The sequence below is a fragment of the Bos mutus genome, chromosome 19, assembly GCF_027580195.1.
Source record: "Bos mutus isolate GX-2022 chromosome 19, NWIPB_WYAK_1.1, whole genome shotgun sequence".
Taxonomy (NCBI): domain Eukaryota; kingdom Metazoa; phylum Chordata; class Mammalia; order Artiodactyla; family Bovidae; genus Bos; species Bos mutus.
Window position 1 is genome coordinate 11,330,326 of NC_091635.1, and position 23,600 is coordinate 11,353,925.

Sequence of the window (23,600 nt, forward strand, 5' to 3'; positions counted from 1 at the left end):
CGCAGAAAATCAGAGAGCGGGTGGAGCGTACTCGGGGCTACCACTGCGCATGCGTCGTAAGGCTGGCACCGGGGCCAGGCGCCTGCGCAGCCTGGGCCGTCCCAGCATCCTCCAGCGCAAGATGGCGTCGCGGGGATCCGTACCCGAGGCTTTCTGAGGGAACGTCGTGTGACCGCGTTCGCGGCTGGGTTCCAGGTAACTGAGCGAGTCTGGGCGGGAAATGCAGATGTACCGACGGCACCCCGAGCTCTCAGCCTTCTCAGCGTCTTTCGAAGGTCCGAGACCGGAGGGTGCGGGGTCTCGGCGGCCCCAGGGGGAGGGGCGGCGTGAACCCAAACTCGCCATGCTCCGGGCGCCACTTGTAACTTGGTTCTCTCCGCAGCCTCGCGTTGCTCCACGAGAAATCAGACTGAGCCCGGGAGGGTGCGATGGCCGCTGTGGTGGCCAAGCGCGAAGGGCCGCCATTCATCAGCGAGGCCGCCGTGCGGGGCAACGCCGCCGTCCTGGATTACTGCCGGACCTCGGTGTCGGCTTTGTCGGGGGCCACGGCCGGCATCCTCGGCCTCACTGGCCTCTACGGCTTCATCTTTTACCTGCTCGCCTCCATCTTGCTCTCCCTGCTTTTAATTCTCAAAGCGGGAAGGAGGTGGAACAAATATTTTAAGTCGCGAAGACCTCTCTTTACAGGGGGTCTCATCGGAGGCCTCTTCACCTACGTCCTGTTCTGGACATTCCTCTACGGCATGGTGCACGTCTACTGAAACGGGGGCAGGGATGACTTTTTTTAAAAAAACAGATCGGGAGGACTGTTGCCAGAAATTAACACCGGGTAGATTTACCTAGTTTTTAAATTGTTGGAATCGCTGCTTGTTCTGTAAAGTTATAAATAATTTATATCTGAAGACGAAGAGCCTGTACAGTTCTTCAGATTAAATGAAGCGTGAGACCCTTTGTGGAGTTTTTTTCCCTCCCTCATCGCATAACCCCTGGCTGTCAGGGGGTGCAGAATCCCTGGTACTGACTCTGGGAGAACTGGGACTGGGGCCTTGGCTTTCTGTCTTGATTCCTTGTCCACCCAGAGAGAGGACACGAGAACCTAAACAAGGAGAGAACTTACCGTTAGCATCCTGAGAACTAGTAACAGTTAAAGTGTTCCCTACAGGGACAGGGGAGCCCGTCGAGCTACAGCCCATGGGGTCGCAGAAGAATCAACTTGGCAACAACAAATATGCCGGGCATCGTACCTTGTACCGTTTACACTTGTTACTTTTTTACACTTGTTATTTTACACTTGTAACTCAGTTACTAGGTGCTGAGTTCCTCAGTCATGTACCACTCTTTGCAACCCCATGGGCTGTAGTCCACCAGGCTCCTCTATTCATGGAATTTTCCAGGCAAGAATAGTGAAGCAGGTTGCCGTTTCCTTCTCCAGGGGATCTTCCTGATGCAGGGATCGAACCCAGGTCTCTTGCGACTCCTGCATTGGCAGGCAGATTCTTTATCACTGTGCATGTTGCCTCCCTGTGGGGGAATCGTCACCGGTCCCCAATAGGTGGGGATACTCTTACCACTGTACTCAACCAGGACTGCTACCTGATGTCACAAATAGATTGTGATAAGGACTATGAAGAGAGTACAGAGGAGCCCCAAACCTAGTCCAGATTATTGGGGGTGTGGGGGGGGGGCGTTGGGTAGCTTCCTTTAAGAAATAACATTACAATTGAGACTCAAAATTGTGGAGAAGGGGGTTACGTGCAAGAAAGTGCATGTGTGAGGGCGATTGGGAAGGAAGGTCTTTGGCCTGGGTCTGCAGTTAAGAGGCTGTGAGGTGGGCCACAGTGGGGGGTTCTGCTTTCAAACCAGACTTGGGTCCGCCCACCCACCCATGCACAGTCCAGCTAATCTGCTGACACTGTAGCAGTGTTTATCACAGGCAAGAAGCAAGGAGACCAGGCAGCCAGTGCTCAAAAGGCCTAAAACTGCCCACCAGCTTTCAGGGAGAGGCTTTTTTGAGATAGGGTGAAGGAGAGGGTTTCAGGGTGTGTTATTAACTTGAGGACATTCTTCTGATTGGTTGCTCTTGAACTGACTGGGAGTCAACACCATCAACCAAATGGTTCTAACCCATCTGGGGTCTATGTGCTTGTGTGCAGAATGCAGTTAACTTCCCCCTGGTGAGGGTTTCAGTATCTGCTAAACAGCTCAAAAAACATGGCTCAAAATATTATCTGTAGCCCCTGGGAAGGGTCTAAAGGTCCTGGAATTAGTTATTATTGGCCTAACTATTGTTATTTTGTCTTCCTTGACTGTTTTCATTTCTTTCTGCATTTTCTCACTTCTCTGATTAATTCTTTGGAACTCAGGGAAGGCTCAGAGGCAGAAGTTTCTACAGACAGGAGGCAGGTAGAGAAGAGTCTGTCCTGGGAAGGCCACATAGGCTCTTGGCTCAATTATAGTTTGACCTTTATACTAACATATGAAGGGGGAGCCTTTGAAAGTTTTAGTTAGAAGTGATGTGATCAGATTGGAACTTTTAGAAAAAGAATCAGTTTTTGATCAGAAGGGGATCTGAAAGCTTGAAGCCAAGTTCCCTTTTACAGATAATAGGTGGCCTGTGACCAACAGTGGAGGCCCAGGCCTCCTGAATCCCATTTGGGTTCTGTATCAGATGCTTTCACATGAAGCTAAGAAGTGGCTGAGACGATAGCTTTGCCCGTGTCTCCCAGTGACCACCTCTGAACTCAGTGGGCAGGGGTCGGTCCTGACACCGAGTAAGGGGGAAGCAGAGTGAGTCCTGCTGCTGCTGCTGCTGCTAAGTTGCTTCAGTCATGTCCGACTCTGTGCGACCCCATAGACGGCAGCCCATCAGGCTCCCCCGTCCCTGGGATTCTCAAGGCAAGAACACGAGTGAGTTGCCATTTGCTTCTCCAATGCATGAAAGTGAAGAGTGAAAGTGAAGTCACTCAGTCATGTCCAACTCTTAGTGACTCCATGGACTGCAGCCCACCAGGCTCCTCCGTCCATGGGATTTTCCAGGCAAGAGTAGTGGAGTGGGGTGCCATTGCCTTCTCTGAGAGTGAGTCCTTCTGGTGAGTAAATCAGTGATCTGATTTACTTAACCTTTCCTCTGTTGCTGAGCAGGAAGATTGTTTGAGATGCTCACTTTTATAAAAAAAATAAAATACAGCAGTGCCTGTCTGTATCATCTTGAGGATGTTTAATCTACTAGAGCAGAAGCTAAAAACCTGATTTTAAATGCTAAGTACCACTTTTATCAGTGCCTTCCTGGTCCTTTAATGTTAGTGCATTTAAGAAGTTTCCTTACTTTAATTTGAATTTCTTTGCAAAGACAGTAAGGAAGGTAATATGTTGCTCACTGTTTCTTGTGTCTGCCTCTTTTGGTCATGTCTTTACATTGATGGGATGTCCATGAAAATATGAAAGATAAAAAAAGAGCACATTTAAAGTTAACACCTTTTTATTGTCTTATAGCCAAATTAAAATGTCAGAGAATGCATGTATTGGGCAGGACCCAGGAAATGCTTGCCATCCTCCCGGCTTTAATTCTGTGAACAGGCCTAAGGGGAAAGAGCTGGAAGAAAGGTGTCTTTTGTAGAGAGCATTCTTGGCTCCCCTGGAGAATATGCTCTGAGGAAAGTTGTACCACTTGGGGAGGAGAGGGGCAGGTTGGAACCAAGTAGACCAGACATCCAAGATGCCTCTCCACTTGGAGTGATGTAAGGACTTCCCGGGGCACTCAGAGACACCTGGAGGAAGTCACATTCCCCGTTTATGACTGGTCCCCCAGGGGGTTAGCTAGCCATTGAGAGAGGAACTGATGGGGTTGAGAGGGGAGCAGAAAGGCATCCATGATGGATCAGTCCTGATGACCCTGCATCAGGAGTAAAGGGCACTCTGCTCTTTCAGTGGCTGGTCCCCATCATGTCACACTAATAGCACTTAATTTAAAACTTTTCCTGTTGGCCAGCATCATGGTACTCCAAAGGCATGGAATAAGTCTGATTGTCAGGAAGACATTAGGCAGAGGGCTTTTAGGCCAAGGCTTGAACATAACCATAGACAATTCCTGTGATACTGAGATGTCAGCATGGACAGACTGAGAGGCTGGCGTGGTCATCTTCCTGTGCCGAGGGAAAGGGGCTTTCCCAAGTGTAAAACGTGCTCAGATTCCTGCTCCTCTTCTTCCCCCTTCAGAGTCAAGATTATGCGGGTGGTGGGGAGAACTGTGCAAAAGCCAGGGAACTGGTTATGTGTGACTATCCAGAAGCTGTGATGGGGGTCACAGGGCCATCTGTGCATGGGGCTCCTGACATCTAGTGGGGAAGCCACCAGGAAGGTTTTGCTGGACTTAAAGAAACAAGTCCTCTATGGCAGGAGGTTTAAAGGGGCAACCCTTAAAAGTAATGAATGCCCACGTGATGAAAGCGTCACAGAAGCTGCTCCAGACACACTGTTCATCCAGTCCTCGCTAAGTCCTCCTCATGTCTTTTCTACGTGTGGTTCCCTGACCTGGATGCTTCCCCTCACCTGGTTAGACTGTTACTAACCTTTCAGATTTCAACTCACATGTCACTTCCTTGTGGAAATCTGGCTGCGCCTCACTGAGGACTCTCGAAGCATCCCGTCCTGTTTGTGACTGGTGTGTGACCCCTAGACACTGGGCACCTGGGAGCAGAGGCCGTTTTTGTGCCGCTCGCCACTGCCATCAGTATTTGGTCCAACACGCGACACGAGAGGCACTCAATACTATTTACTGACTGGATGAATAACTGTAGGAAGACATTTCCATTCCAGTGTAAAACAAGTAGCACAGCTGTCTGCAAATTGTGTGGCTGCTGCCAAGCGATTCCAAAAACAGGTTAAAGGAAACCAGATCAACTTCTAAGCGGCTGGGACCCCTGCCCTTTGAACTCCCTTCCAGACATACAAGTAACAGGCTGTCTTGTTAAATCCAAGGGTTTGCCTTAGAGAGGGAGACACCACAGGAGATCACCTGCCTTTCTCACTTTCTTGTCAGAGCAGCAGTTTGAGCTTACTGACAGGTCGCCTGGCAGCCCAGGGGGAGGAGCTGCTTGCTCTCCAAGGGGTCCTCTTCTGTGAACCACGCCCCTCTGACCCTCTCCTCAAAGGCCCCAGCGGAAGGGGGCTTACTGCCCCCGCTGGGCAGAGGAGAGCCAGGGTCCTCACAGAGAGAATGCTCCCTGGAGGCAGGGCAAGTGCTCAGACAGCACCCAGGCTCGCGGGGAGACAGGCAGCACCGCAGGCCTTGGCCGCCCGGTGGTTCCAACAGTGGTGGAGCTCTAGGCCCTTCCCCTTGTGCAGGGGCTCCCCAGCCCAGCACGTTCCATCTCGTCCGACAGCAGGGACTTGGTCTGAGTGCAGGCGGCAATGTTCATTTCCTGAGGGAAGACATGAGTAACCCAGTGAATTCTCAGCAAGACTGGTGAGCCTCTTGGAATTGGTAGCACAGGGGTAGCACAGGGAATTGGGGAACAGGGGTGGAAGAGAAGCTTTTCACTTCTGTTCCTCTGTACCTCTTAAGTTTTGAATCATTTAAGTATGACCTACTCAAAATAATTTGAATGAATTGAGCATAATGTCACTTTCCCAGGGCAGGGAAGGAGGGAATCTGCTTGGTCTCGAGGTAACTTCAGTGTCAGTGTGACCCAGAAATTGACACCACCCACCAAAGCAGGCCTTTTCAGAGCCAGGCCTTGCATATCTCCTCAAGCACTGCTTCTCAAACTCACATGCACATGAATCACTTGGGAATCCTGTTGAAATGCAGGTTCTGATTTGGGGGCGGCGGGTGAGGGAGGGCTGAGACTGCATTTCTAACAAGCACCTAGGTGATGCCCGTGCTGCGAGTCCATGGACCACGCGTTGAACAGCAGTGCTTTACAGCGACTGAGGGAGGGGGTCAAGGACCAGCTTACTTACAGCTGTTTCCACTTGACATCGAGCACCATCCATCATCTCATTATCCCTTCAGATGGGGCCTTAGAGGAAGGGAAGCCGAGCAGGGAAAAACAAGCCCAACAGAACAGCGAGAGCCCAACCACACAGGCAAGCACATCTCCCATTGGGGTGAGACGCTGTCCCCCAGGCTCCCCGAGGCTCTCCTCCTCCTCCCCTCATGGCCGGCTGCCTCCTCACAGGTCCAGTCCTTTAGTCCTTTGCTGGTTGCCTCCTTGGACACCTTTAAATTTCACCCCTGGGGGCAAGGCCAAATGTCCGCTTGGAAGTTGACCAAGGTCTTTCTGTGAGGAGCCATCATTTGCTCTGAGGGTTTCAGAGCTAATGGTACAGGTCTCAGCTAGCGGCTGGAGGCAGGCCAGAGTGTGCGGCCCAGCTGTCATGTCCACCAGCTCCGAAGGGAATTAGATGAGTGCTCCCCTCTCTGAGGGCCAGGTCAGTGTCTCATTCAAGCATCTTTTGGACAGGGTCCAGCCCACAGCCGGCATCAAAAACTGTTTACCACATGGATGAATGAGTAACTGAATGCGCTTTAGGGCCTCTTCTGCATGAGCCACTGCGCCCACTGGGAGGCCCCCCCTCCCCACACACATAACAAGAAGCTTGTAGCAAGATCCCAAAGTGCAGGAGAGGTGCTGTCCCTGGAGGCCTGGTTCCATGTGGACGACGACAGGACTCTTCCCACTTCAGAGGTGTGGACAATTGTCCTAAATCTGCTCTCAGCCAACATCCCTGGCTACGCCTCCATGGTCTGCAGGCTCTGCAGCTGCTCCACATTCACCTTTCCGTTCCCCTGGTGGCCGGACCTGTGTGGGCAAGTGGGGGCACACAGGACAGCTGGGGCAGGGATGGTCTCCCTAAGGGCAGACTCAGCCTGCAGAAGCTTCTGGCAGGCAGCGCTGCAGGCGGTGAGCACTGGCAGAGAGCGCAGTCTGATGCTCGGGCTGAGGCATCTGGAGCTGCACCAGCAATGAGCAGCAACCACCTCGGGTGGGGGGCCCCCCTGAGCGACTCCCCCCCCACACCCACAGCAACAGTTGAGGCTTGCCAAGACCAGCAAGGCAACCACTCTTCCCTCTCGCATGTGAAGGAGCACAGGCGAGCACCCAGGAAGTGGCACTCAGCTCAGGGAGTGTGTGGGAGGGCTGCTGGCACAAGCCTACCCGGCAGGTCCCCCAACTTCTCCCTCTGTCTTTCCCCACACCTCTCCCTACTTGCCTCCCCTCTCGTCCTGGCTCACTTCTCTGTCTCCCCCTGCCCACGCTCAACTCCCCACTGGAGGCTGCCAATCGCTGAGTCAGCAGAGAATGAACGCTCAAGGCAGATGGCACCCAGCCCAGGTCAGTGAACCCCTCTGACACAGTTGACAGGAGAGTCAGGGAACCCTGCTCACTGGGCCAGAGGGGCCCCTGTGTCCAACACCCCTGGATCAAAGGGTGATCAAGCCCAGAAAGGGCCAGGCGCCTGCCCAGGGGCACACAGTGAGGCAGAAGCAAAGCAAGCCCCAGGGCTGCCTCCCTTGCCAGGCTGCCCGGGGCAGCGTTCCAGGGAAGGGTGGCCTGCAGGCCACCTGTCAGCACAGCCACCGCCATCCTGAGGCTTGGGCAGCTCCAGAATGTCCACATCAGAGAGGAGCATAGGGGAGGCAGCTCTGACAGGAGTAGAGGAAGGAAGGGCTCGGTAAGGTCAAATAACCTGATGGAGAAGGACTGGATTCTAGGAGCACACTGCCCAGGTTCAAGTCCCAACTCTGGCATTTATTAGCCATGTGACTGAAGCAAGTTACTTGACCTTTCTGTGTCTCACTTTCCTCATTAGTAAAATAGGGACTGTTGGTGACCATCTCATTAGGGTGCTGAAATGAGCTCCGGGCTCAGCGCAGTGCCCAGCAGAGGAAGCCTGAGTGCATGTTAGTGCGTTGCTGTTGTAGTGCTGGGGCAGCATAGTGGCAGGCAGGTCTGTGGTCACCGGGGGTTGGGGGATGATGGGGATCGTGGAGGAGCTAAAGCGCCAACCACCAGCACCCCTCCTCCCAGAGTCCAGCTTGGATGGGCTCCGTGAGGTCCCCCGCACCCTGCCTTGTGGCCAGGTCACCCAGAGCCGGGAGCACGGTGGCAGCTGGGCTGTCTCCACAGGCCTCCTTCCTGGCCCTTGGCTGGGCAGCCCCCTCACCTGGCGGGCTGGAGGAGCTGCCCACACACACAGCCATTCTCCTTCTGGGCGCCGCCTTCATCCTGCGCCTCTGGCTGCTCCGCCAGCCCCGCTGCGTCCGGGGCCACGCTCTGCTGTGAGGACTCTGCCATTTGGGCGAGGACCTCTAGGTCCCTGGGCAGGACATGACCTGTTAACCCTGGCCTGGGGGCCCTGGGCGTGACCCCCTCCCTGGGACTGGCGTGCCACTTGCCCTGCAGGGGGCGCCCCTCTTCCTCCAGCAGCTCTGCAGGGTGGCAGGTACAGTCAGGGCTCAGGGCTCAGCCTGAGAACCAGGGCTGGGGGTCAGTCCAGGCAGAGGAGGCAAGCTGGCCCCCTGTCCCATCCCAGGGGGTGGCGGGACTGAGGGAGCACCCAGTGCCTTTCCCGAGCCCACCAGCTGCAATTCCCCGTTCCCATCCCACTCCTCCAGAAAGCCTTCCCCAAGGCCTGGCCAGAGCCCCTTGCCCCTTCCTGTCCACCCAGCTCTCAGGATTTCCCACTCACACTAGAGTCTGCTCTTCTGAATACATACACACAAACCCCACCGAGCCCACTGCCCAAGAGAGCCTGGAAATAGGCCTCTGTAGTGGGGGGTAGGGGGACTCCATTTATTTTTCCTTCCTTTACCACTCCAGCTTCCCTCAACCCCAGCCCACCAGGACCACCAAGTCCAAGAATCCTAAAATTACAGGTGCTGGAAGACACTCTATGTAAACCAACACTCCTGTCTCACACAGAGAGAAACAGGCCCAAGGAGGCCTGGGGAGACAGCGGCAGAGCCAGGCCTGGAAACCAGGTCTCCTTCCCATGGCCTTTGGTGGCCTTCTCTTCTGCTGGCTGCTCCGAAGCAGAATCCAGTTCTGTAGAGCCGGTACTCAGAACATTCCACCTTCCCCAGCCCTTCCAAGATGGCTCCCAGCATTCAGCCCTGCCTCTACCCCACAAACGTCAACAGAAAACCAGGGCCAGAGTTCTGAGCCATGGAGGGAAACACTGACCTAGTGGGCTGCCCTAGGGCCACCGGGAGGAAGCGTAACTGACCTCACTTCCTCGTATTTCTTGTCTCGATAAAAGTGGCTCTTTTTGATGAAGTAGATGAGTACCAGGTCACAGAAGAAAGACCCCTGTAAAAGAGTGGAGGTCCCTGACTCAGTGCGCCAGGCCACTTAACACCAATAGGTGAGGGCGCTGAGCTCAGAGGCTCCTTTGTCCAAGGCCACAAAGCCGGCCCACCGTGCAGCCAGCCAGCCTGTGGTCCCTCTGCTCTGTCAGGCCAAGCACCTCTGCACTGCCTTGACCCCTCGCAATCACATCTTCAGCCAGTGTTTGCTCAGCGCTCACCAGTGCCAGGCACTGCCCTGGGGTACAGGGAGAGGTAGGACAATGGCACCCTTGGGGGACCCCCCGCCCCCGCCTCGGGTGCAGGAGACAAGCATGTAAATGATAAGCGACCTGTCCCATGATGGGAAGAGAAGCAGAGAGAAGATGGAACTTTACGCAGCCTCGAGGGTCCTCTGGGCCGAGTCTTGAGTCTGAATTGGATTTTATTTAAGACAGAAGGAAAAAAGCTCAGCAAAGAGCCAGCTTGTCATGCCTGGGAACCCGGGCAAGGAACAGAAATGCAGCACTGTGGGAAGATCCCTCTAGTAGTCACATGGGTTGGAGGGTATCTGAACAAGAACACCACAGCAGGGGCCAAGGAAAGAGGAGGAGGCCTGAGCAACCCAGCAGAACGACTGACACCTGAACATGAGCTCTTCAGACCAGACCAGATGGTGCAAATACCGGTCTCCTCCACCAGAGGGCAACTCCACCCAGAGCACAGACAGAGCGGGTGGGAGAGGCCTGAGGACAGTCCCACAGGTGAACCTGGGCACTGCACACCTTTTCTTTTTTCCCCCTCCAGATGTCAAAAGGGTTATCAATTCATTGTTCCATAGAGAGCACTCCTCACACCCCCACCCAGCCTCTACCACTTTTCCCGTTACCTGCATCCCACAGGACGTCCCCAGATGCCCATGTTCTGATATATGCACATCATAAGAAAGAGGCCTGAACATGGCCCCTCTCTACATACGCACACATACAGGGCTCCCCAACAATATTGTCTGCAGTTAAAAAGGAGTCATTTGGGGCCCCCTTTCATCCACTGACCCATCTCTCAGGAGCATGGCTTCGTTGAGTCCTGTTATAGGACACAGTGTTTCTGGTCTCAATAAAAAGTCAGTCCTGGGTCCTCCTGGTGGAGAAGGCAATGGCACCCCACTCCAGTACTCTTGCCTGGAAAATCCCATGGACGGAGGAGCCTGGGAGGCTGCAGTCCATGGGGTCGCTAAGAGTCGGACACGACTGCACGACTTCACTTTCACTTTTCACTTTCATGCATTGGAGAAGGAAATGGCAACCCACTCCAGTGTTCTTGCCTGGAGAATCCCAGGGATGGGGGAGCCTGGTGGGCTGCCGTCTATGGGGTCACACAGAGTTGGACACGACTGAAGCGACTTAGCAGCAGCAGGTCCTCCTGGAAGCCTCCAGGGGAGCTGTTGTGACCTCCTAGGCAGAGGAACCAGGGATAAAGCTGCCAGAAATCTCAATAAGGGGCTCACTGGGGTGGATGCAAGCCACTCACTGATAACTCCCTTGTATTTAAAAAACTTCCAGAAAAAAAAGGGGGGGCATGAAAGGTCAGGAATAAGCCTTTCCCTGCCCTCCAGTGCTACATCCCCTCCTGTGGCCCCTCTGCCCAGCTGAAGTTCAGAACAGACCCGAGGAAGGACCACAGCCCGACTTCCCTGCCTCTCATCTTTTTAGTCCCTGTGATTCACAACTCGGGGCAGTCTGGCAATGCCTGCACACGTTTTTGGCCAGCACAATTGTGGGGGAAGGTGCTTTCAACACCTCATGGGGAGAGGCTGGGGATGCTGTTAAACACTCTACAACGTACACGATCACCCCACAAAAAAAGTTATCTGGCCCAAAATATAAACGGGGCCGTGGCTGAGAAGCCCTGTATATCGCCAGATCTGCCTCGTTTTAGTGGAAGTGGAGACAAGGCTGTGGAGGATTCCGGAGAACCCCCAGCTGCTGAGCCACAGGCAGAAGCCTCTAGCTCTGGAAAGAGAATCCCAGGCAGGCGCTGACACCGGGGGCCGCCAGAGGGGTGTGAAGTCCCAGGAAGCCCTCTTCACCCCGTCCCGCACTGACCTCCCCGGCTCCGATTCCTTCTGGAGCACTGGGACAGCTCTCTCCCCTGGGCAGTGCCCGCTCCCCCTGTGGTGCTCCGAGGGTCAAGGGGGAGGGGAGAGGTACTCACCACTCCCATGAGTGCCACCCCTGAGCCCACGTTGATGATCGTGGGGATGATGTTGAACTTGCCAGCCTGGAGCAGAGAGACAGGGTGAGGCACAGCGGGGTCACCAGGGACTCCACCAGAGCCAGCCCAGACACCCCCACATGGCCCACCCTCCCAGAAGGGAGCCTCGCCCACACACCTTGCCATTTACCATCACATCGAAGCGGATCCCGTAGGCTTTAAACAGCGTGCGGAACTCCACCCCAGCTGCGTCTCGGTAGTACTTGGCAAACCTGGGGGAGACACGGCTCAGCCTGCCTGGGCCTTTCCTGTTTTCAGTGCAGGCTCGGCTGCCTTGGAGATTTATAAACCCACCCACCCCGGTACCCTGGCTCTCAGCAACCCCAGGAAAGGCTGGAGACCCTCTTGCTTATGTGACATTAAAGGTTCGTTCCGATCTTTGAAGTTCTTGCCAGACAGTCCCCAAAGGGTGAAGGCTTTCCCACCACTGCTGGGCCAACCTGGGGCCACCAGGCACCGATGGACCTGGCCCAGCCCTCCGCTCCAGGGCAGCTCCAGAGCCATGGCAGGAGTTTCCCAGAGGCACCCTGGCTGCCTCCCTGCACCTCCCACTCTGACACCCACCCCCAGGAAGGGGTGTCATAGGGCTGGCACCCAGGGAAGGACAGGGTCATAAGGTGGCAGGCTTAGCGCCAGGTACCTGAAGTTGTACCCGGAAGAGATAGAGTTTCCTGAAAATCTGTTGTCCAGACGGTTAAAGTAATAGCGAGGGTAACATTCAGAAGGCGCTTTATCAAGATCACAGTCCCATTCAATCTGAATTCCTATCACGCCACCCTTGATGCAAAAGAGACATGAGTCAAGGCCCAGAACTTTCTGGAGGTGGACAGAAGTCACAAGTCAGCTCTTCATGGAGAGCTTGGGTAAGGGCTCAGCTCCACTGCAGCATCCTTCTGGAAGGATGGTGGAAGGCCCAGGGTTCACATTTCTGGAGTGGCTGAGAAAAAGCATCACCCACAGCCCACATCTCCTGCTCCACGCCCCAAGGAGAAGGGAATGACCAGAGTGAGCCCCCGCGTGGCACTGGCAGCTCACAGCAGAGGACTTAGAACCAAACGCAGGTGTGAGTGTGCCCCTCAGCAAGTGTGGCATAGCTGACTGCATCACAGCCGATGCTGAGAGAGCAGGTCCATGGGCAGGTTACTGCAGGGCCGGCTCCTCCTGTAGGTCCTCCTCCACCCTGCCTCCTCATTGCAGAGCCCAAGCCCACAGCCCTCGGCCCCGGGGAGGGCTCCCTGAGCACACACCACCCACCTGCACCGCTATCTCCTGGAAGTTGCTCCCCGTCCAGCTGACCACAGAGCCCAGTCGGAAGATGGGGCAGTAGGGGTTCTCGGGGCTAAACTTACAGGACTTCAGGAAAGTTCTGTCTGTGGTGTCCAGCACATTGGTCCTGGGTGGAGGCCATGAAGAGCCAGGGGAATAAAGGTGAGACTTGCTGTTCCCAAGCCAGAAATGGCCTGACCCAGGAGCCACTGGACCCCTCGCCCAGCCCAGACTGAGCCCTTGACTTAGCCCTACCCCAGTCCTGATTAATTCCTCCACCCCCACATCCGCCACAGCAGAGGAAAGGGTGCCCCTTCAATGCCCAGTGGTTCACTCACACATAGCGTCACACACACACCATGCACACGGGCCCACGTACTTGGAGAAGTTGAATTTGGGGAAACGAATGAAGTTCTTTATGTAAACAGTGAAGTCTTTCGCTTCGCCCAGGAGTGGCTTCCTGAAAACAAAGGCAGGAGAGCCTGTTCAGGGGGCCCTGCCCGCCCCATGCTGAGGCTGAAGCCTGCCTGCCCATGGGTGCCCCGAAGCCTTTGCAAAGGACAGTTAATTCAGTCATGTTGGATTGGCCGTCGGGCCTTTGTGGGGTGTCCCAGCTCCTCCCCCAGAATGAGGACTCCGAGTGGACATGTCTCCACCATCAGGCTGGGACCCACTGCCCAGGACTGGGTGACTCCTCAGGGTCCCAAGCTTATAGCTACTCACGTTGGCCTGGATCTTGTCTCCACCGGGCACCAGGCAAAGATCTCACAGGTGCCCTTCTGTGCGCTCCCCTCCCGCAGGCAGCGGCCCGTCCTCACTCCTGCAGGGGGAGGGGGACAAGCACAGTGCCAGGAACCTCCCGGCTCCAGCCCCTCCCTGACCCCCAGCCCTGGCCGCTCCAGGCCTCACCATTTCCAGCCGCAACAGGCTCCCCAGGAGGGCAGTCGCTGTCCTCATAGCACAGGGCATCGGGAACACTTGCACTCTGCCAGGAGAGAGAGCACCTGGGCTGGGGTGCCCCTTCTCAGATCCAGGTCCCACCCCAGGGGGAGGACAGGGGCTTCTCCCTTGCCTGGGGCCACACATGCCTTGGGAACCTGCTTCTCCCCTGAACCGTGCAGGCATGCACACCAGTACACACATTCCCGCCGCGGGCCCTGGGAGGGGGTAGAAACCCCTGCTTCAGGAGAGAGGTGGGCCCCAAGCACTGCCTGTACCTCTCCCATCCCCACTCCCTGCTCTCAGCACCGAAACACACCTCAGCACAGGTTTCCTGCCGCTGGTTGGGGGTCACGACCAGGTTGGTGATTACGAAGAAGACGTTCTCTCCCTGAGAAATCAGAGCGGGGTTGAGGAGCCCTTTCCTGCCATCTGGGGTCCCTCCTTCCCGGAGCTGCCTGGCAGGTGTTAGGGACTCTGCACGGGTACTCAAAACGCTGGGGCCACAAAATCAGTGGACCCCACCCACGTGCCCACTGGTCTCAGAGTCCCTGAGTAGGTGTCCTTAGATGGGTCTCTCACGCCCACAACCCCAAGCCATGCTGACCTCAGCCCCCAGGGTCCAAGCTGAGCTCCAGGAGGGGAGAGAGAAGGGGCAGTGAGGCCAGCCCAGCCCTGGCCCAGGAACTGTGACCAGGCCAGGGAACTGCTGCCGGGGGCAGTGGCCAACATAAAGGTGGGGCTCCTGGTGTCAGACCTGCCAGCTCACACAGGCAGGGAAGGTCTCTGGGTCCCACTTGGTCTCAACAGGATCAGGGTTTATTGCAAACAGAGCAGCCCCGTAAGGCACAGTCGAGGAGTACAGGGGTTTGGTGCGGGGGGAAGGACCTGGGCAGAGTCTGTCTGCAAACCTTGCAGCCGTCACAGGCCAAGGGAGACAGTGAGTGGAGGCCCCTGAGTCCCCAAGCAACTTCCCACATGACCCGTCCAGAGCCAGACCCTGCCGACCTGGGTCCCCCTGTGCTGGGTGGGGCTCAGACCTGGGGTGGGATGACATAGTCAGCAACATCCCAGAGCCGCTCCCCAAGCTCCGAGGTGTTGGTGAAAGTCACGCCTTTGACTTTGGTGATGATACTGCTCTGCAGGGACGTGTCCGTGTCTTGGTAACACTTCTTCACCAGGAACACCCAACTGCAGGGAGGGGCAAGCAGGTGGGCATCAGCCTCCCGTTGCCCTCAGGAAGTCTCCCCAGACGCCAGGGCGCAGAGAGGGCAGGCTTGGGGCTTCACCCTTCCCACCCGCTCCTGGGCAGGAGTCACAACTCCCACCGCTGCCTGAAAGCCAGCCCTGCAAACAGTGGAGGAGACAAGCAGCCCCAGAAGGGAGAGGCTGCTGCTGTCAGGGACCAGGGCCCTGCCGCCCACTCATCCCCACTTGTCACATGACCTCGGGCGAGCCAGTGAACTCTGGGGGTCAACACAGGGCTAACGGCACCTCCCTTCAATTAAGGGGCATGGGGTACAACCTAGAACTAATCATGAGGAGACCGCAGACATATCCAAACTGAGGGGACTCTACAAAACCAGAGCGCAAAATCCTACACTCTGAGGCTTCCCTGGTGGTCCAGTGGTTAAGAATCTGCCTTGCAATACAGGAGACGCCGGTTCAATCCCTGGTCTGGGAGGATCCCGCGTGCCACGGGGCAACCAGGCCCAAGCACCACAATGGCCTAGAGCCTGAGCTCCACAACAAGAGGAGCCACCACAATAAGAGGCCCGAGCACCCCAACCAGGGAGTAGCCTGTGTGCAGCAGTGGAGACCCAGGGCAGCCAGAAGTCAGTAAACAGTTTTTTTTTTAAATCCTATACTCTGACACCCAAAACACAAGCAACAAATGGAAAAAAAGAGAGAAAAATAATGGACTTGGTCAAAATTAAGAACTTTTTTTGTGCATCAAAGGACACTATCAATAAAGTGAAAAGACAACCCATAGAATGGGAGAAAATATTTGTGACTCACATTATCTCATGAGGGTCTAGTACCCAGAATATACAAAGTCTTACAACTCAAGGGTAAAAAAGACAAATAAACCAATTTAAATATGGGCTAAGGATGTGAATTGGGAGGATCAGCTGGAGAAGGAAATGGCAACCCACTGGAGAATCCCATGGACAGAGGAGCCTGGCAGGCTATGGTGCGTAAGCTCTCAAAGAGTCAGACACGACTGAAGCAACTTAGCACCCAAGGATGTGAACAGACATTTCTTCAAGAAAGACACACAAATGGCCGACATGCCCCTGAAAAGATGCTTAACATCTTTAGTCATTAGGGAAATGCAATAGAAACCACAATGAGAGAGTACTTCACACCCAATAAGATGGCTGTAGTCCAAAAAATAGAAAATAACAAGTGTTGGTGAGGATGCAGAGAAACTGGGGCTCGCCGGTGGGAATGTACAACTGTACAGGCGCTGTGGGAAGCAGATGGACAGTTGTGACCCAGCAATTCCATCCCCAAGCGTGTGAGACAAGGGAAAATGTATGTCCACACGAAAACGGACATGTGAATGTTCTCGGCAGAATTATTCATAATAGGCAGAAAGTAAAAACAATCCAAGTGTCCAACAGATGAATGCATAAACAAATGTGGCGTCTGCATCCAATGAGATATTATTCAGCCCTTGGAATGATTCACTGACACAGGCTTCAACATGGACAAACCTTGAAAACATGGTGCTACGGGAAACAAGCCAGACAAAAAAGGCCACATGTTGTAATGATTTGATTTACATGAGAAGTCCAGAATAGGCAAATCTAGAGAGACAAAAAATAGATTAAGCGGTTGCCAAGGGATGGAGGTAGGGGAGAACTGCAACTGACTGTAAATAGAGACAATCTATTTTGAGGGTGATGGAAACATCCTAGAATTAGATAATGGTGCTGGCTGTACAACACTGTGAATGTACTAAAAACCACTGAATTGTATAACTTAAAAAGGCTAAAATGATGAATTACACGCTATATGAATTTTACCTCAATTTAAAAATGGTTTTAAAAAGATCCTGTACTCTAAAACATGTCAGAGTCATAGATACAAAGACAGACTCGGGAGTGATTCCAGAGTAAAGGAGACAGGACAACTGGATACAAGGCATGATTTCAGATTTTCTTTTCCTATAAAGGTAACTTAGGGGACAATTTACAAAAGGTCTATTGCTTAGGTGATAATATTATTTCAATGTGAATTTCTAAGTTTTCATGCCTGCAACCTATTCAACAGAAACAACTGCACATATATATACACACAGAGAGAGAAACAGGTAAGGACAACACAAATGAAGTACAACGTTAACATTTGGGGGAATCAAGGTGAAAGGCATTAAAAACGTCTGTAATACTCTTAGAACTTTTCTGTAAGTACAAATTAATCAAATATATATATAAAACCAGTCCATTCTGAAGGAGATCAGCCCTGGGATTTCTTTGGAAGGAATGATGCTAAAGCTGAAACTCCAGTACTTTGGCCACCTCATGCGAAGAGTTGACTCATTGGAAAAGACTCTGATGCTGGAAGGGATTGGGGGCAGGAGGAGAAGAGGACGACAGAGGATGAGATGGCTGGATGGCATCACTGACTCGATGGACGAGTCTGGGTGAACTCGGGAGTTGGTGATGGACAGGGAGGTCTGGCGTGCTGCGATTCATGGGGTCACAAAGAGTCGGACACGACTGAGCGACTGAACTGAACTGAATATATAAAAATATATATATATATTTTTTTTTAATAAGATGGGACATGTAAATTGCTTAGTACAGTGAGTACCAGGCACAGAGGAGAAGTTCAATGAACACATCAACTTATTACTGATGTTACTGTTAGTTAGAAATTGTGCAGGTGAACCCCTTCGGTAAAGCTGGAAACACTGAGGCCAGGAGAGGGCGGGAAGCCGCCTTCCAGAGGTCCCGCAGGACGCCCTGCCCCTCCGGGGTGCCAGGAAGAGTTCTCTGTACAGCAGGCACCAACCAGGACCCTTCCACCCTCGTCTCTGGGAGCACAGCTGGCATGGCCCATCTCCAAGGACCTCTGAGAGGGTTGAGACCCTTGAGCCAAACAGCTGTTTTAGTGGGGACACAATGGGCCCAGCCCGGACACAGACATTCAGCAACAACATCCACTCGTTCACTTCACATCTGGTTCCCTAAGCAGTTCAGGGATGGCAGGCAGGCCCTGCCCTCAGGGCATTCCCAGAATGGCAGGGAGTCAGCACAGACACTAAACAAATGATCCCCTGAATGAGCATATAATTACACTGGGATTTCTGGGGAGGAGCCTGTGAGAAGCCAGGTGTGAAAGGGACCCCAGGCTGAGGAGCAGCACCAAGAAAAAGCCTTCAGGTGGAGACAGCCAGATGCCTCAGGGATGAAGCCTTCTGGTGGGAGCAAGGTGAGGTCAGGACTGCCCTCCCAAAGGGGCAGGAAGTAGGAGGGACTCCACGGCAGTAACTGCGGAAGTAAAAGACGGCACGTCTCCTCTCCACCTATCCCCTCCCTGCTTGGGGGTGAGGGCTCTGAACCCCTGGCTGACCCCAAAGAGCTGCCCTCTCAGCTGATGGTGCCAGCTCCTGCGGGGCAGGAGAGGTGGGTGCCAGAGAGGATCGAGGGATCCCAGCAGGACCCCTGGCCCCGGCTGGGGCGAGCTGACCAGCAGGGAGTTCAGGGACACAACACCAGGCTCATGAGTTGCCCAGCCCCAAGCCTGGCACTGAGCTCAGTGATTATAAATAACCTACCCAGTGCTGGGGCCATTCCAGACCAGGCCCAGGGAGGCGGCAGGGACAGCTGAAGCCCAGCCCCCTGCATCCTCACCCCCTGCCCAAAACCCTAATGCTGGGGCCCCAGCCCTGAGGAAGGAGCCGACCACGGCAAGTCTGAGAAATGAGAGGACCCAGGAGCCCCTGGCACATCTCATCACCTCCTGAGCCGGTGGGGGAGTTGAGGCCTCCTTCCTTAGCCCCCACCCTTACACCCACGGGTACAAGAAGGGTCCCCTCCAGAAGCAGAGTCCCAGACCCCAGTCACAGGGCACCCCAGGCGTCCACACACCAATTCCCAAGCTCCGGAGGCCACCGCTGCCTCCCCCGGCTGACCCTGCCCCCTCCCCAAAGCCCCCAGAGAACTCACACCACCAGGTAGGTCAGGATGGAGACCTGCAGCAGCCGGTAGAGCAGGCCCACCTTCTTGTTCTTGGCGATGACGTACTTCTCCGTCTTGTAGTCGAAGAGCGACTGGTAGAGCCCCTTGCAGCCCGCCTGCCCCATGGCTCCGGCTCACCTGGCCGGCGATCGCGCGGCCGCACGTGTGGCGCATGGAGCCGCCCCCGTCCGCCCGCCGCCCGGCCCCCAGCTTGGGCCCCGCGGCCGCCGGGTACACGGCTCAACGCGCGGGGCCGGCTGCTGGCGAGGCTGCGGCAGCGCCGCCGGAGGCCAGGCGGGGACCTCGGACCGCGACCTTGCCGCCTCCTCCCCGGACAGTGACAGCGACAGCGCCGGACCGCCGCCCGCCCTGCCCTGCGGCGGCCCTCGCGGCCACCGCCGCGCGGGAGGGACGCGCTGAGAGGGGCTTCTTTGGAAGCAACCCCCGCTCTTTCCGCCTCCCAAAGAAATCCCGGGGGTTCCTCCTATTGAATAGACGGGGCAACTGAGGCCCCCGGGGCGGGGGTGGGGGCGGGTACCTACAGCACAGGAAGTGCGGGTGGGCAGGATAAAGAGCAAGATGGGGGAGACTAGACTTGTCAGACGCGCGGCTCCCGCCTCGGCCGGAACGAGGTGCGTGTTCCTACTGCAGCAGCTGCGGCCGGTTTAAACCCCGCAGTCCCCAGGAGTCGGCGGCCAGGACAGGGAGGAGGGGTGGGGTGTGGTGGGGTGTGGTGGGGGCGGGGAGACAGGCAACCGAGGCCTGGGATCTTAAAATATGCCTGGAGAGAAGGCGGGTGCCAACTGTTTGAAATGTTCCCAAGGCAAGAGAGGGGACCTAATCTAAGCTTCTAAATCTGTCACCCTCACAACACGTGAAATTAAATTGGAGGTGGTGAGAACGGAGATGAGGACAGCTCTGAGATCAGGTTTGGACCCTGGGGTGGCCAAAGAGAGAGACTCGGGGTCCTGGGCGAGTTTCGAGTGCATGTGTGTGGGGCTGTGCACGCGTTGTTTTCTGCATCTCAGGCATTACCATCCTGCAGTCTGACCGGAAGCCGCCCTGCCCCTCTCCGTGGCCTGGCCCTCACACACCAATGAGAAGTCCCTTCCCTGAACCACAGGCTCTGGGAGTCAGAAGTTGGAAGGGACCCTAAACTTCACCAGGTGTGATCTTCTCTCAAAGAAAACGCCCCAAGGCAGCAGGTCTCCAGTTTTAGTGAGCCTGGGCATCATTTGGAAGAAAAATGCAAATTCCTGGGCACTGCGCCTAATATTGTCATTCTCTTAAGACTAGGATGGAGCCTGGGAATCTGTATTTTGCCCTCAAACTGCCATTTAGGAAGCACTGAGTTTTGCATCTGTTCATCAGTTTCAACTCAAATGCCAGTTCCTTTTTTTTTTTTTTAAAAAAAGGCCTGTTCTTACTACCACTCACTAAAGCAGCCTCCACCCCAACTACTTTCTATCCCATTACCCCTTCTTATTCCCTTAGAGGCCCTGTCCCTCATTTACTTATTGCTTGTGTCCCCCTCTAAGACCATAAGCTCCAGGAGGACAGGGACCTTGCCTTTAGGCATCTCTGCACCCCACGGCCACTGCTGTGCCTGCCATAAAATAAGTCAATGTTTGTTGAGTGAATTCAGGCCTGATTTTTTTAAACCCAGAGAGGATTCCAGCTGCTGCTCCAATTATGACTGGGGATTTTGGAAGTTGACATCATCCTGGCAGAAAGGCTTAGGAATTGTCACCTGGCCTCCCTCTCTCCCTCAGGGCCTCTCAGCTGGTGCAGTGGTAAAGAATCCGCCTGCCTCTGCAGGAGATGCAGGAGACGTGGGTTTGATCCCTGGGCTGGGAAGGTCCCCTGGAGAGGGAAATGGCAGCCCACTCCAGTATTCTTGCCTGGAGAATCCCATGGACAGAGGAGCCATGGGGTCTCGAAGAGTCAGACATGACTGAGGACGCACCATGTACTCCTTCCCTCTCCTGCCAGCCTCTCCCTTAGCCCTCCCTCTCATGGCTCTCCGACAACCTGCTCATTTGCCCTCCAGTGTGGGCAGCCCCTCCTGATCTCCCCATGGCCCAGCCAAAGCCAGGCTGCAGTTTCTGACAGAACTCTCTAGAGGCTTCAGACATGACGTGAGGGATGTCCAGAGGGGAAAGGGCTCTTCTCAGAGGTGTGGCCAGACTCTCCCATGTGGGCGCCCTCACAGCTTCTTAAGCTAAACCCAGACCCATTAGTGGCTCATGATAGCAATTTCCTGGGTTCCAACCAGTATATTCACACACACACAAAAAAAAACATTAGAGTATGTTTAAGGAAGTATGGGTAGACAGTTTTGTGAAACTTCTGTTTGAAGTATGTGTGTGCATATGACATTATGACGTATAATGCATTTCTTCCCGTGGGTCAAGGTCAAAACAACGTGAAAAATACTTCCCTTGAGCTGCAAACCAAGTATCTGCAATCTACCTCCACGTGGCTGGGGCTGGCTCACCACCCCAAGTTCAGATCTAATCCCCATTGTACCCCAAGCAGGAGAAGGGGTCTTTGCTTTTTGCACTGGCATTACTAGAAGTCCAAGTTCAGGGATGCTTCCAAAACCAAGATGAATTCAAGCACTTGAGTGAAAACTGCTTGCAGTCTTTGAGTGATGGTTTCCCAGTCTCTACCTAAACCCATCTCACCAGGCATCCTGTTCAAATGATCTTCCCCACCATTACTGTTCGAATGTTTATCAGCTTAGCAAATAGTTAAGTCAGCAGTCAGGGTGAATAGTCAAAGCCCCTTTCTCTCTCCTCCACCCAAATCATCCACATCATACTTCATTGTAACGAGTGTCGTCCACCTGAAAGAAAGGAACTGGCTGTGACTGGACTGACCAATCTCATCTGGTTCATAAGGCTGTCTCGGATGATCTAAGGTAACTGCAGTGAAGTGATGGGGAATTGTAAAATAAACTCAGAATGTATTCTCCAAAAAATTAAAGGAAGCACAAGAGGAAACACAAACTGCATAAAACAATCTGGTCCTTGGAGGAGAGGTTACTTATACCTAACAAACAAGGTTTCATTTCCCATCCCAGAGGAGAGGAAAGCTCAAGCAACGGCTGAGACAGGAGATCTCAATCTGTCTCAGGACACAAAAGGAAGTCATCCCAAGGCAAGGAAAGCCCTTGCTTCAGAGCCCGGAGGATGCTGGATGACCTGGAAGGGACAAGAGTGGAAAAGGCATGGTGGCATGGAAAGGGTTTCACAAAGCAATTTATCCTTTAATTCTTCTTTTGCTCTGGAGAGTCCTGCTATGATAAACACGTCCCATTAATAGACATTAGTGGTCCATTTAAGAAACAGCAGATATATTACTCATGTTGCTTCAAAGAGTCAACAGGAAGAAGGAAGCCCATCTCTGTGGGAAGCATTTCTGAGTCCATCAGCAGCCTGGTGACCTGTCGTAATTGATGGGTTATTCCTCATTATTCAGTTCTCAGAATGTGACCTGGGGAAAAACTCCACTGAGGTGGCACTTAAAAAGAATAAACTGTCAAATGCTGGTCCACTTGGTATTGAAAAGGGTAAAGGCTCAAACTCAAGTCAACCAAACCGAAGTGACACCAGCTCGAACATGGTACATGGTAGAGAAAGCTGCTCCTGCTCCTTGCAGGAGTTTCCCCAAAACCTGCATGTAGTCACCCTGGTCCATCCCCTCCTCTGTCGCCTTGAGTTCCCAGGCCTGTAGTGATGAACCCACAGCAAGTGAGACATCCTCCTGTGAACCAAGAGTGGGTGTGACTTCCGCAGCTCCTGCACTCAGTCCTTCCAAGGCTCTTCCTCTTTACTGCAGTCACTGTCCCCGCCCGCCTTTCTGGCCTGACAAGCCCGTTAAGCACACCAGCTTCAGGGGGGTTGGCTGACAGTTTCATCACATCCTGCACGTTCCAACCCCCGGGGCCTTTGCTCAGGCCAGTCTCTCCTCAGCACCCCGTGGCTTCAAGATTCCGATTACAGGGGTCCGTCTCCTTCACAAAGGCTTCCTGGATCCTTCGCCTTCTCTGAATTCCCAAAGGACAGGATCCACTCTTCCAGGAGTTACAGCTGAGTGCTATCTCATGTCCCGTAGGGCTATGAGGACCGGAAAGGCTTTACCGCTTCTGCCCCACCTGCCTATAATGACATAGACCATCATCCAGGAGACAAGTGGGAGGGTGGGGGAGGGAGAGAGGGCAGAGGGAAAGTTGATCCTGAACATCCTGCCTGTACCCATTAGCCTGCACATTTGAGGTGTCAAGAGTACAGTGACTAAGCCTTTGAGTGTATATTCTTGAAGATTTCAACAGAGATCATTCTGCTAGAGCATTATGTTAAATTTGTCTCCTGAAGCAACTTCTTAGTCATCAAGACTCCGAGTCTGTGCTATCCATTGACAAAGTGTAAAACTCTGATCTAACTAGTGTCTCACAGGGTGTGGCTCTTGCATCAGAGATCACTCAGAGAGCTTGCCGGAAAAGCTGATTCCCAGGACCAGAGCATCGGCACCTTCAGCATCCTACCTGCAGCCTGGGAACTTGAAGAGCTGAGCGCCACCTGTGCCTCTTCCCCAGCAAAGCCTGTAAACCTCCACTCTGCCAACCTACACCTTGC

General features: G+C 54.1%; 2 protein-coding genes across 7 annotated transcripts; one reads left to right on the forward strand and one right to left on the reverse strand.

The window, feature by feature from the left end:
- The first annotated feature begins 40 nt into the window (after positions 1-40).
- On the forward strand, positions 41-951 carry EMC6 (ER membrane protein complex subunit 6). The gene is made up of 2 exons (XM_005906677.3): positions 41-195; positions 383-951. Exon 2 carries the CDS (start codon positions 429-431, stop codon positions 759-761), a length of 333 nt encoding a protein of 110 aa, XP_005906739.1. The 5' UTR covers positions 41-195; positions 383-428; the 3' UTR covers positions 762-951.
- A 2,505-nt stretch (positions 952-3,456) lies between these two features.
- Positions 3,457-19,277, reverse strand: P2RX5 (purinergic receptor P2X 5). 6 transcript variants are annotated; one of them, XR_011467918.1, is made up of 14 exons: positions 18,949-19,217; positions 14,809-14,959; positions 14,088-14,159; positions 13,739-13,814; positions 13,553-13,649; positions 13,209-13,289; positions 12,818-12,956; positions 12,204-12,340; positions 11,682-11,775; positions 11,504-11,569; positions 9,232-9,314; positions 8,170-8,322; positions 5,962-6,803; positions 3,457-5,420 (listed from the first exon to the last, which is right to left on the reverse strand). XR_011467918.1 is itself a non-coding variant. In XM_070389238.1 (14 exons), the coding sequence occupies exons 2-14, from the start codon at positions 16,497-16,499 to the stop codon at positions 6,734-6,736; spliced, it is 1,230 nt and encodes a 409-aa protein (XP_070245339.1). In that variant the 5' UTR covers positions 16,500-16,581; positions 18,949-18,996; the 3' UTR covers positions 3,457-6,733. The 6 variants fall into 6 exon arrangements, 4 of the variants coding, with proteins under 4 accessions (XP_070245339.1, XP_070245336.1, XP_070245337.1 ...); XR_011467917.1 differs by having other exon boundaries at positions 5,772-6,803; XM_070389238.1 differs by adding an exon at positions 16,489-16,581 and having other exon boundaries at positions 3,457-6,803; positions 18,949-18,996.
- Positions 19,278-23,600: the final 4,323 nt, after the last annotated feature.